Source organism: Vanacampus margaritifer, chromosome 1 (genome assembly GCF_051991255.1).
Source record: "Vanacampus margaritifer isolate UIUO_Vmar chromosome 1, RoL_Vmar_1.0, whole genome shotgun sequence".
NCBI classification, from domain to species: domain Eukaryota; kingdom Metazoa; phylum Chordata; class Actinopteri; order Syngnathiformes; family Syngnathidae; genus Vanacampus; species Vanacampus margaritifer.
Window position 1 is genome coordinate 53540677 of NC_135432.1, and position 14055 is coordinate 53554731.

The window sequence follows — 14055 nt, forward strand, 5'->3', positions numbered from 1 at the left end:
CTTTTTTTTTTTTAGGATTAATTATTTGAGTGAATACTTTTACCAAAGAGGTATATTATACAATTAATTGTACTTTTACTCAAGTAGAGAATGTCAGTACTTTCCAATCGTTGGCCCTGAGCAACTGTGATGGCCGCCCCCTGAGATGAATAAAAAAATACAAATGTAATATTAATCAAAATACCTTGTTTAGACTAGTGGGGCTGCATAGCATGTATTATTGTAAAGAAAATGTTTGGGCTAACTTCCCTTTAAAAATCAATGATCCTTTTATTAACTTTTGATGGCCAAAATTTTTTTTTAAAGGAAAAACTTACTACAACAAGGAAAGATTGAGTTGAGAGATTCAATTCAATCTCTTCACATTAAACATACACTCCACATGAAGAAAAAAATCAAGTCGTTACAACTTACTGCTTCAGACAATGCTCAAGAAATATTGATGCTAACTTCACCTTTGTAAATTCGCTCTATTCACTTAATAGCAGTCGCCTCAATCGATGGATGAAAGAATCTCTCTCGGAATATTTTGAACTCGAGGCCCGAGTTGCCATCATTTGATTCTCCTTCAAACCACAAACTCGTTGAGACTAGACCCAGCAGTGCACTCCGTTGGCCTCAGTTGTGCACAATTATCCCCAGTAGGAGGAATAATTCATCAAATTAGTATGTAGTCTATTTAGCAAGGCTTGATGTAACATTCGCATACTTGTAAGAAAACACCCCCCATTCCCTTTGAAACATTCTTAAACCATCTTAATTATCATTTTTGAAATGAATAATTAACAGCTAATTCACCAGTTAATGCAGCATGTTCCTTTTTATAGAAATAATAATAAAAACGGAGTTGCCTGAAAGAAAATCATTAGAGGGAAAGATGGCCTCAATACAGTATTTGAATCTCTTTGTCAAACCAAGACCAAAACCGCAAAACATTTCTCTTCACATATCAAGCACAGGGTGGGGGGAAAAAACGAATATGAGCAAAGATGTATGTTGGTAGGTAAACTATAGAGCCAATAATGTTAAGCCCTTGCCAATTAGCGCTCACTAGGTTGCTAGGTCGCCATGGTCAATTGAGGAACACATCAATAGGACTTGAAAAGGTTCGTCTGTGATCAGACCTTCTGACATATTAAGTAGAATAAAGGGAGGGAAGGGAGTTGGGAGGGGGTCTTAGGGGGGAGTAGAGCTGCAGGGACGACATTATGGAGTGCAACCTGCAATTACCTGGCAAGAATAGATACGTGCAAAATAAAAATAAAAAACTAAAAAACTAGCCTTGTCTTATCAAACTCTATAATAACCTAAATGTAGCATAGGGTCCATCTGACCTTTATGGAAATATCTGCTTTGTATAATAGAGGCAATTTTATGAAATGTATCATTGAGTTGTGAATGTGCGTGTGAGGAATGAATTTTCATGGCGATATATTGTGTGATACCGTCACCCCAAAACTTTCCAAACCGAAATGATGCTTCCAACTGCAATTACAGTACGCGGTCAGACTCATATTTCCTTACAAAGAGAGGTCCACCTCACAATAATGTGAAAGAAGCAACGGACACAATAGGCAGTGATTACCAAGCATAGCCTATTAGAGCGCCATAACTATGGCTATTGAAAAAAGAAAAGAATGGCTTCACCTCCACTTTCATTTCATGGTCCACCATCAAAAGCTTTGTTGACAGCTCATTCATGCCCTCAATTTGGGGAGCGAATCTATCCGAAACATCTTGCGGCATCAAAGTGCATCCAGGAATGCATTTGGCGTTGTTTAATGCTCTTATCCAACTCCCTCCAGACAGACTTGTTGCGGCCAATTTCAAATGTCAGGTGCATATTGGCTCTGATCGCCCTTGGAGAGTGGCGATGATAGCACATATACATACAGCTGCCAGGTATGTGAAGGGCTCGCAAAATGGAGGCTCTCCGAGGTCTCCATTGAGACGCACTGATAGCCATCATCATCGTGGCGGGGTGCCATCACCCAAAGGGCTCCGCAAGTCATTTCCAAACATGTTTAAATGACCACCGGAAATGAAATGTTAGACGCCATTATCGGCCGCTGCTTTTTGGAGTGATGAGCTGAAACACTTTGGAGTTGGTTTGCACAAATCATTTATCTTTTCAAGAGATTGATCGCAAAAATGCGTGTGTCTCCCTGCGTGTGCGTGTGCGGGACAAATCTGAAAACTAAGCGTCTGTATTACCTGCATATGAATGGTGATAGTAATAAATACATATAATACAGTAACTCTTTTATTCATTGGAATAAAAAAAAATCAGAATATAGGTAAAACAAAACACTTGAAAAAACTACATAAATTATTATTATTAATATCAGCATCTAATATATGTTCAAATTGTAGCTCACATAGGCTACATTAATTTATATTTACTTTTTTAAATGTACCTTTCTATATTTAATTTACACACTACCTGTTAAAAATGTAATTTAAATGATCTAGTTTTGTATTTGTTGTGCACCAGAGTTCGCATGCAGTCAATCCAACTCCAATTCGATTGAAGCAAAGGAAGGCCTGTTAAAACAAGGTTGGATAAGGGTTTAAAATGAAAATTATATATACACACATATACATACATTAGACAGTATTTGCTGGTTAATGATTGCTAATGTCTTATAAGGGCGTATGTTCCGGTCTTGTATTTTTGCAGATGCAGTATAAAAGCCAGCCCTCTAAAATGTCACCTGAACAATACTGGCTCCCTCATCGACCTTGCTTTTCTACTCAATTTGGTCACAGTCTCAGCATAATGAAAATGCACTTCAAAACAGATTCCTTAAAAAAAAAAAAAAAAACTTCTTCAGAAATCGCTCTCACAATTCAAGTTATTTATTCTTATTGTTCACTTGGGTTGGAAACATATACAGCAGCTCCATTTGATCGTTTTAACTTACAAAAAGAATAAAGAAAACATAAAAGTGGACGCAAATAACGATTATTATACAATTAACGTATTCTTGTGTTAGCCAAATGTACAAGTCCCTAATTCGTTTAAGAATTCTAATTGAATACATTTACAATATGACAAAAATCCAGCTTGGTGACTTTCGCTCCCCCTCATTTTTTTTTTCCAAACATAGACTAACATTAAAACATCATGAGGGAGGTCCAAAAGATTACAAAAGGGGTCCAAAGCGTCTTGATTGCTTTTCAAGGGCCAGCCATGTGTGTAATGTTCAAAAATAGACTCCCTTCTTGAGAGATGTCAAGAAAATGTGCCCTGATCAGCTGGTACTCTCGCCTGCGCGGGCCCGGGGACTGCGGGGCCCTCACTTTTGTCGTATTCTATCGAACCCATATACTGTATTTTATGTCTATATGTGCGTGTTGAATGGGCTCACATCCGCAGGTTGATAGAAAAAATTGACTGCGCTTGGTCCTACCACGTTCTGCCGTAGAGGAGGTTCGAGCTGACCATGTTACTGGTGTAATCTACAGCTGAAGTGTCTATTTGGGCCAAGCTGAGCTGGCTGTGCAGCGAGGGGGGGCTGGGCGACATCTCCTCCAGGTCCAAATCGTTCACCTGCTGCTGGTTCTGGTGTTGGCCGAGCACCACACCGGCCCCGTTCTGCTGTTGGCTCTGTTGGTTCTGCTGCACGGCTTGTTGGTTCGGCGTCGGCGTGTTGGAGGCGTTCTGACACGGTTTACCGTCCTTGACCAGAACCGGCACGGCTACGCGCCTCGGGGATTGGGCCTGTTGGCACATGGTCCCGTCCTGCTGTTGTTGTTGTTGTTGCTGCTGTTGTTGTTGTTGCATCTGCTGCGCCGCCTTGTCCTTGGCCTGGCGCTTCATCTTGTAGCGGTGGTTCTGGAACCAGATCTTCACCTGGGTCGGCGTCAGGTGGATCATGCTGGCCAGGTGCTCCCTCTCCGGCGCCGACAGGTACTTCTGCTGCTTGAACCTCCTCTCCAGCTCGTAGACTTGAGCCTGCGAGAAGAGGACTCGCCGCTTCCTCCTTGGCGCAGCGTGCAGGGTCTGCATGGACTTGGAGGGGTCCGCCATTCCCGTCAGACCGCCCATGGCCGCCATGTTCATACCTGTGGAAGGTCCCATCAATCTAGAAACTTAAACATATACATACATATACTGTACGTGCGTTCAATCAACACAAGACGTCACCGTTCTGCCTCACGTTTGTGTTAAATCGCGTAAAATATAATAGTGGAAAAATATACAGTCAATTCTTAAAGCGGATGGGTCAAAATGTTGGTATTAAAAAAAAAATATATATATATATATAAGAAGGACCCACCCGCTACTTGGGTCAATTTGACCCAACCGAATTTTGGTGGTTGTTTTTGGAAAGAATAAAAAGAAAAAAGAAAAAAAGTGTTGTTTTGAACAAATAAGTTGGGCCAAATTGAGCCAAGCAGCGGGTCGGGTCAATGTTTATTTTTTTTTTACCATAATTGGTTACTTTTGGACCCAGCAAGTTTAAAGTGAAGATGATTTATCATTACAAAATATTACTATAGCTGTCAATATAGGAATTATATTTATGATAATGATGTAAATAATAACACTTTTTGTGTTATTATTTATTATTTATCTCTGAGATAAATATAGAGTAAAGTTGTAATTGAGAAATTAATGAGATCGGTTCGTAAAACTTCATAATTATATAGGCCAATAATGATGGACGTCTAATTATTTTGGGGGATTTTAAAAGGTTAAAAGTCATTATATTGTACATTATGATACATAAACAATATTAACATTATGTTTAAAAAAATCTATTTGGCATAGGCCTATATGTTCGAAATAAAAATAGAAAAAATAAATGATACCTCATGCGCTGCTATTTTATTTAATGTAATGCGTAAATGGTTTAAACACCTTAAATGTAAAAAAAAAAAAAAGGCTTTACATGTTAATTGCGACTATACTATAATTACGATATGAAGAAAAATGGTGGATTTTCCAGGGATTTGTGTGTTATTTAAAACGAGAATAGAGCAGACGCAATTGATTATTGCAAATAATATACATTTCAGAAGTTGATGTTGCATGATTAGTTAAACATATATTAATAAAACGTGTGCATAATAATAATAATAATAATAATAATAATAATAATAATAATAATAATAATAATAATAATACATTTGATTCAGCCTTGCAATAAGGACCATTAATATCATTCGTATTGTGTCGTGGGAATCCAATAAATCGAAATATTGTAGATCCACTTGTGTGCTTAATTCTGGTAAAGTCACCGTGCTTATTTCGATTACAGGAGAGCAGAAGAGGGCGAAAAGAAAAAAGAAAAAAAAGAAGAAGAAAAAAGCTTGCATGTGCCGAGTAAGTCCCGCGGCATGAGCGCACTTACTGGTGGAGTATCTGGGATCAGGGTTGGTGCTGTACCAGCCTGTTGCTGCTGCAGCACTATTCCTCATGCTCTCCTGGTAGGACGGCAGCTCGCCCATGTTGCCAATGCTCCCATTGCAGTATCCCCCCATGGCGCTGTGGGAGAACTGGGACACGGAGTGCGGCATGTGATAGGCGGCCGCCACGCCGCCGTTGTGGCCCATGGAGTGCTGCTGCATGCCGCCCTGAGACACCTGCGGCTGCCGGTAGGCTCCCAACGGAGAGCTCAGGTTCCCCGCGCCGTCCATGCCGCTAAACTTCTTGTAGGTCTCCTCGATTGGACTCAAAATGTCTGTCACTGAAAAAGGCGTTGTGTGCTTTGGGCTCAACGACATGATTCGGAAAGCAGGTAGATTTTTGGTGTTGGAGCAGATCAAGCGTGTCGTTGTATCGGCTCTCTCCTTGTTGGGTGTCTACGTAAGAGAGGGCTTGGAGTGCGCCTGAGATCCTATTGATCGCCTTGGAGAAGGAGGCGAGCCCAGGGCGCTCTTAGCCCGGGTTTATTGGAGCCAGGAGCCAGGTTTATGACAAACACCGGGGGGCGGAGCCACGCGCCTTCGGCAGCAAACAATGCTCATTGATACTTTACTCGCAGAATTCATCTAAACAAACTTGGCTTCGCACCAACAAGGGGATCACGTAAAAGAGAAAGGAAAATATTTTATTTTGTCCTGACAATGACCCACATTAGCTGTTTTTTTTTTTTAAAGCAAACTTTGAGAGCACTTTGAAGAGATACTGGACCAGCATATCATCAAAGTGGCGCATGAAGTACAATATCATGCTTCTTAATGCTTCTCAAAGTGTTTCTCTTTTCTTTCTTTTTTGATAACAAGCGGCAATATGGACACAATCACTGGCCTCAACAACAGCTGTTCAAAAGCTGAAAATATATGTTGTTTTTGCCACAATATATAGCTATGTTTGTTGTTTTTGAATTCGCATTTCGCTGCCTTTTGTTGATATTTCGACTTCGTTTAAAATACAGTGTGTAGAATAAAACTTTATTATCATTGCTCCACAAACAGTGAATTTATAGATTTTATTTATATAGCACATTTCAGAGATGACTCGCTAACTGGTTCACAAGCATGGTTAAAATACAGAATCACAAAATTATCCTAATCGATATCTATAATACAATATAGCTTTGAATTTTTTTGAATTTTTATTTTTTTGGGTGCGATTTTTTTGTTCCGTCGAGTATCAGCAGAACGTGTAGCTAAAATATTAGAATCACCTCACAGGCTATATTGTAATAAGCATAGATAATGGTGGTGAACTGTGGCCAGTAACTGTAATTTATCATTTCAGCAGACTTTTGCCCTATAAACTAAAACATTAAGAACACCACACTAATAAACATGATGTTAATGTAATAGGCCTCATTCTTTCACATTGTCAATCAGCCATTTTTTATACACAGCTCTTCAATTTGATCTCATATGATTGTGCACCTATTGAGGCAAAACGACACCTTGTAAAGTTGCATTATGAAGACTTTCTGAAACTGCTTTGAGACTTAATGCGACCTGGAGACATCATAATCCTCTAACCCTCAAACCTGGCCAGCATGCATTGATGACACTTTTGTTGCAGTCTTGACTTGACATTGTAATCTCTCAGCAAACTGACAGGCGCCAGGGGAGGAATCAGGGGGTGGGGGGGTGAGGGCGTGCAGGGGGGGGGGGGGGGGGTGATGTCACAGCACAGAAGGTATACCGAACGTTGCTAATTAAAATCATTGAATGCATCTTAAACGTTTCTCGTCAGATGACATGATATCTTCATTCGCTACAATGTTCAATGCGGGTGATAATGGGAGCAGGTGCTTTGTGCCGCTCCTCGCTCTCACCTTATTTTATAGACGCGCGGGCCTCTTTCTTCATTGGAGTCAGTCTGCATCGAAGCATTAATGCAATTTAGCGTGGCGTGGCAGCTAAAGGAGCTACCCAGCCTAATTGAACAAATGAAGACGTGTCATGGTCGGCCATCAATTAAGGCGACAAGTGAAGAAACACTAAACAATCTCCGGTTAGCCTGATTGGAGCACATCCTGCTTGCAGACACATTTCCTCCTCGGATATATCATCAAGTGTTTGGATTTTACTATTGCGGGGGAGGGGGAACACACTCACACACGCACACACGCACACACACACACACACACACACACACACACACTACAACAGCTGGAGTTGTCAGAAACGCAAAACAAAGCATCTTTAATTAAAAGAAAAGAAAAAAAGTCAGAGAAGTATGAAATCCTGGATTTTGTTTCATCTTGCTTGCATGTGTTGCTGTGGAAGAAAGCGAGGTCCTCGATCGTCTCAGAACTCGAACTTTATGCAAATGAGGCAAACCTCTCAACCTTGTGGATTACTAAGTCAGAGAGCAGGACCCGGTTGCACAGACCCTCCACATTAGGATCCCATAAAAACCTGGAGCTGGTTGGTTACGTGCAAGGCGTTTCAGAGCAATTGTTCCTTTAAATCTAGATATTCTTATTTCGGAGGCATTCTGTGTCTCGGGAGGCTATAGCAGAACGAACTAACGGAACCAGAAGGCCCATTGAAGGTTGGTTGAGTGCTATCTTAATTGTCGAAGAAAATGAAAGCGAAATTATTATATATTTTTTAAAGATGGCGATTGTGTTGTTTTACAAAAAGTGACTATATTTTGTGTATGCCTGTTTATGTTTGAATAACACATCCTGCTGCTTCCATAGTATTCCGTCTCAATTATGCACGACACGGCACTTTTCAAACACTAAAACGCCTTGAAAACTGTAATATTTCGATTGCTTGCAGTCAACTTCATGCTAAAGGTCTGATTTAAAAAATAAAGTAGCCTATTCGTTACTTATTCTTTTTTTTTTAAACAAAATAAAGCAAACCTGCTTACGGGCCAGACAATATGAGACAATAATGATAAGGTCCATTTTATTTTGTCATAAGGAAATAACCATCATCAACATTTTTTAAACATGTATTTATGACCCAAAACCCAAATCAATTTTTGCGCATCTTGCGCACGGATACTTTCTATCATAATCATAATATAAGGGATTTCGATCCACCGTGCCGTGTTGATGCAACTAAACAAAAATAGATTAATGTAATTTGGATTATAGATTCTGGACGTATAGAAGGACCAAAAGCGCCCTAAGTACTTTCCACCATCACTTGGATGTTTTTTTTCAATACCGTAAGAGATGTTGAGAGACGACTGAAGAGCTGAGGTCTCGACCTGCCACCTCGCCGCAAACAGCCGTGCGTGCAAAAAGTGCCACAAAACGGGAAGGCTTCTTTTTTTTTTTTTTTGTCTTGTAGCTCTCAAATCACCAACTTAACTCTTGACTACTTCTTCTCACCCATCAAATGCGAACGGAATTTTATTTTGCATCAAACAGTTAAATGATTAGCCCTATTAAAAGCTAGACCAAAAAATATATATTTTTTGTGCCTATCAACTAAAACATTTTGTATTTGTTTATTTTATTATTATTATTATTATTATCATCCATTTATATTACTAGGCCAAATAGCCTACAGTCATGTGATTAAATTATAGATGGCAGGTACGTCTAAATATTTGACATTAACATGTCCATAACCATTTTCGACGAGGCCAAATATTTGAAAAGAAATGAGCTCATTTTCAAAAAATGAAAATGAAAAAATGAAAAAAAATTATTTTTATCCGCTAACATTTGAAAGATCGAACTTGCCGAGTTCATCGTGAAGCAGATAAACAGATTACAAAACATTGAAATTTGATCGTGAAGCAAAAAAACACATTTTTGACGTTATCCTCAAATCAAAATTCCAAACGTCACATTTGTGAAGAAACCGCATTTGGTGAGGAAATTCCACATGTGCACATCGCCCTATTTAGCTCAAATGCTTTTTCTTCTCTCCAGCGGCCCAGCAATGTGGGAGTAAAAAGCAGGCAGGTGCATATCATTCATGCTGGCCTACTTGAAACAGTTCTGTCCCTCTGCTAAGTAGGTTAAAGGTCCTCCCAAAGTGGAGAAAGTATATGACAGGCCTCTTGAAGACCTTATTCTTCGCCAGGAGTTTTCATTCATTCACAATTAATCGGGCTTGATGGAAGAAATGATGCTAATAGGGTCCCCCAAAAAACAGAATATGTGGATTGTTCTTGCATTTTGACAAAATTGTTAGCAGGTGAATGCAAAATGCTTTCATAGCATTAGTGAGTTCATTATTAGTGGTTGCCACTTCTACTTGATGAAGTTACTGTTAAATTTATGGTCAGGTCCTAGTGATGATGAAAAACATTTATTTATTTGATCGAGTGAAATGAAAAAAAAAAAAAGTTCAACAGATAGCAAATAAGGGGGGGGGGTTAAATTGTAGGTCAGGGTTCTATTGTAGGTTTTAAGTAGCAATATTTCAAATGGCACTGCACTTTCTGCACAATTGAAAAAAAAAAAGATGAGTCAGATCAGTGTAAAATGGCAGAAGCATGTTGTAGTCACTTTTGAGCCTGTGTGTCTTGTTTGACTTATGTGGGCTGCATGAATGGTGCGCGGCTGCAGCGAGGGCAGGTAAACAAAAGCCGTTAGTGATGAGTGTGTCATGTACGGAAGTAAACGTTTTTCACTGGCAAATACTTAAACAAATTTACAAATAGGTCTCTATGTCCGAGGATATTTAAATACGTTGAACACATTTGCAAGTACGCTTGAATGTACTTGTAAGCTAAATGCTAAGAACTTAGCATTTTCCCCATAATGCCACGTGGTATTGAGTCGCTTCAGGTATTTTTTTTGTTAGCATTTGGTTTATACAAAAGTTTAAAAAATTAAGTCAGTAAGCACTTATTTACAGTCATTTTTAATGATTTATTATTATGTCTGCAGTGCATTATTTCTGTTCAGAAATTCAAATTTTTTTCAATGTGCATTTCAATACCCAGTGGCATTATGGTGAAAAATGTTAACTACTTAGCATTTAGGCCTATCTTCTAAAGTGCTTGTAGGCAAAATGTTAAAAACTTCATACATACATATATATATATATATATATATATATATTAGAGGTGTGAATTACCTGGCGATTCAATCCGTATCCCGATTAATCCGATTCGATTCCATACCGATTAGGCTTATAACTGCGATCCACTGTATTTAACAAACAATCTGTTGCAATCTGTTTCATGTTTGAACAACATTGAAATAAAATATTAAGGCTTAATGTTCGTTTAAAACAACATTCTTCCATGCTTAACGTGTGAACCCTAATCTATGTAAGACGTTTTGTTCAATATTTCCATTAAAAATGTATGTTTAAACATCGATTCGTCCACAAATCGAATCGATTCGAGAATTGCGCGCTGTAACATTGCAATATATTGCCGAATCGTTTTTTTAACACCCCTAATATATATATATATATATATATATATATATATATATATATATATATATATATATATATATATATATATATATATATACTGCATTATTTGTTTGTTATTTTTTCCCATAATGGTGCATCCGCAACACAGTACCCCGTGGCATTATGGGAAAAGTTTTTAGCATTTAGCCTACAAGTACGTTCAAACATGTTTAAATATGTTCAAACGTATTTGAACCACTGATCTGTATATATTATTGAATAGCCGCTAGGCCAAGACTTTTGAAGCCGCGAGGCCGCCATATTACTCCTCCCAAGAAACGTTTCCTGGCATACGATCCTATACATTTACAGTATCAAAATTGGAGAACATTTGAGACAGTACTTAGTAGAAACAGAATGATTTCTGATGTTTTAAATTTGTTAAACATAAAAAAAAGGACTTCAGACATTTCACAACTTGTCTTGCATACATATTTAAATTATCTGCTTAATGATGTTTACAGAAGGAAACTTGTATATTTTTTTATTAAATAATTACACCTGTAATTCAACAAAAAATGCCTCTGCCAGATCTAATGTTGGGGTCTAGGGAACTGATAAAAATAATAAAGAAAAAGTGGGTCTTCAAAGTAGCACATACCGTCCACTTGTTAAAAAATAGTGACCACCCGCTCCCCGGCCCTGTACTAAAAGCCTACGAGCTGTATATGTCTAATCTATACGTATATGTATAGTTTATACCGTAGTCTGCTCGCGAGATGGGAGGGGTAAGATGGCCGCCCTGTGCCTTTAACGGTTTGCACGACCGTATATGGGCAATCGGCTATCCAGTCATATATACAGATCAGTCATTTGAACGTACTTGTAGGCTAAATGCTAAAAACTCCCATAATGAGTATTGAGTTGTGCAAACATAAACTTTTTTTTTTTGTATTTGGCCTATTTTATACCAATAAGTTAGAAAATGAAGTAAGTAAACAATGTTTATTTGTAATTTGTATGATTTGTTATTATTATGTCTACAGTGCATTATTTCTTTAGCATTTTTCCCATAATGTTGCATGCACAACTCAATACCCCTTGGCATTATGAGGGAAAAAAAAAAACAAGTACCGGTATGTTTGAACGTATTTAAATAGATTTGAAAGGTTTATGCAAACAATTTTTTAAGTTACTTGCCAGGCAAATATGTTTACTCCATTTTGGCAGTTCCATGCTTTTGTAGTTATGTGACTCAGCCTCGCTTCAGTCAATTTATTCTTAAAATTGCAAAATGTCCGGCTGCACAATAACAGACGGCAGATAGTAGTGGCGACCTAATGAAATGTTTCGGTGTCACAACCTGAACTGATCGTCTCATGAAATCCCGCAAGCTAAATTCCTGCCATGGGATTGTGATCCTGGAATTCTCAATTTGTCTTGCTGATGTTGGAAACTTGCATTTCTACATTCTCATCAAATCTCTTTGTTTTTGTCTAGAAACAGCTGAGCCCGAGGCTTCACAATGTTTCCCCCAAATTCCGAGGGATTGGAGAAAACGGATAATAAAATGTGTTGGTCCCACCAGCAGAAATGCATGCAAATAGCTGCAATCTGTCTCAAGTGTTTCCTTGTGGTAATTTGTCTTTTTATTTCAGCTGTCAAGAGATGGGCCTCCATCTTTTCCTCAAAACTTTGTCTGTCGGATTTGAATTGAAACTCGAAATAATTTGACAATCAGACAATGTCTATAGAAGCTGCATTTTTTCACTCGTGTTTGTCGCCACTTTTGAGTGCTTTTATGCAGGAAGCCGCCCCGACAGCCTGCCATTATAATTCATATAAACACAGCAGAAGATGAATTTGCTCTGAATGTATTGATCCTGCCAGATTGAGGTACAAAACTCACGTAATATCATTTGGAATAGAAAGTTTGACGGTAAATGGAGGAGGAGAGATGGACGAGATAATTGGGCTTCTTTCTGATGAGTGAATCTGCAGCCGAGCAGCATAAAAAAATAGAAAGCCAGTCATGCACTTGATAAACATTCTTTATTGTGAATTTGACATGTATGATGTAATAAAACTGCCAACTTCATTTTCTTTTTCAATGAAATAAAAATTCATAAAAATGACATAAATCATATTTCCCCTTTACAGTCAATGTAAATTGCCAACCTCTTAAAACAGGTCATTTTTTAAACGTTTTTAAATCACCTTCTCAGGATGCAAATGGTTCGATTTTTTTGTGTTTCCTGAAAAATCTGAAAAAAATACATTTGAAGAAGGCGTCGAAATGTCTTTTGCTTTCCAATGCATCTCAAATAAACACTTTAAACGATGCATACCTTTTCTACAATTCTATTTATTGATGGTGTTTTTTTGGTGAATATTAATGTCCAATCGAAAATGTCACAATGATTCACGTTTTCTGACTTGCCAGTTGTTAAAGTTCATTCATGTGTTATTTTTCTCACCATGTTTTTCATATGTGTCATTTTTGCTTAAGACCTGCAAAAACAAACATGCAGAAACAAAGATTTTGAACATAAACACTCAAACTGTCAGTTATTTTAAAAAGTTAGTTATGAGCAATTTTACGTTGCAACTTTTCACCGATTGACAATTCAAAATGAATAAAATGTTTTTTATACTGTTGTAGAAGCTGTAACAGTGTTATATTGGAGAATGATTTCTTTTTACATGCCAAAAGTTTGTCTTTTTTTTTTGTTGCAATTTAAGAGAACTGACATTGATGAAGATAATAGATTGAATTTGGTATATGTTTCATCTGTTTATGCTAATGTAACACATTTTGCATGCAATATCTACACATATGTCACAACATTACAATCTAATTATCGCTCATAAATAGCATTATTAACATGATCTAGCTCTTTCATTCAATGACATTACATTTGGAATTTTACGCGATGCTCTGGTTAGGTAGTTTACATATAAGAATACAAGTATACAAGTATAAATGTTTTTTTTTAAAACATATTTTGTATAAAGTTAAACATTGCACACATGGGAAAATATATATCAGTGTTTGTTTCTTTCTTTTGTGGTTCAGTTTTACAGCATTTTAACATGAGAAAAGGAGCCAATAAAAGGTTTATTTGCAGCTAAAACTACTCCTGTAAAAGTAAATTTAAGAAGGGTCCATCATGAGATACTTGCACTTTGTACAGCACTGAATGATCTTCGTCTCAGTTTGTGTCTGTCTTCTTCCGTCAAGTCTATCTGAGACTCTCTTATTTGTTGTTTTTGTCAGGCGCTGTTCCTGTT

At 37.8% G+C, this 14055-nt stretch overlaps 1 protein-coding gene and 1 long non-coding RNA gene across 3 annotated transcripts in view; one reads left to right on the top strand and one right to left on the bottom strand.

The window, feature by feature from the left end:
- Nucleotides 1-2843: 2843 nt before the first annotated feature.
- On the bottom strand, nt 2844-6973 carry nkx2.4a (NK2 homeobox 4a). 2 transcript variants are annotated; one of them, XM_077576851.1, is made up of 2 exons: nt 5361-6973; nt 2844-4095 (listed from the first exon to the last, which is right to left on the bottom strand). In XM_077576851.1, exons 1-2 carry the CDS (start codon nt 5731-5733, stop codon nt 3410-3412), a joined length of 1059 nt encoding a protein of 352 aa, XP_077432977.1. In that variant the 5' UTR covers nt 5734-6973; the 3' UTR covers nt 2844-3409. The 2 variants fall into 2 exon arrangements, with proteins under 2 accessions (XP_077432977.1, XP_077432986.1); XM_077576860.1 differs by having other exon boundaries at nt 2844-4068; nt 5361-6970.
- An 843-nt stretch (nt 6974-7816) lies between these two features.
- LOC144041188 (uncharacterized) overlaps nt 7817-14055 on the top strand; it is a 6369-nt gene continuing 130 nt past the window's right edge. The window contains exons 1-3 of the long non-coding RNA XR_013290035.1: nt 7817-7975; nt 12265-12400; nt 14042-14055. The exon at nt 14042-14055 is cut by the window's right edge and continues 130 nt beyond it. This is a non-coding gene — a long non-coding RNA (uncharacterized LOC144041188). The remainder of the gene's footprint in view (nt 7976-12264; nt 12401-14041) is intronic.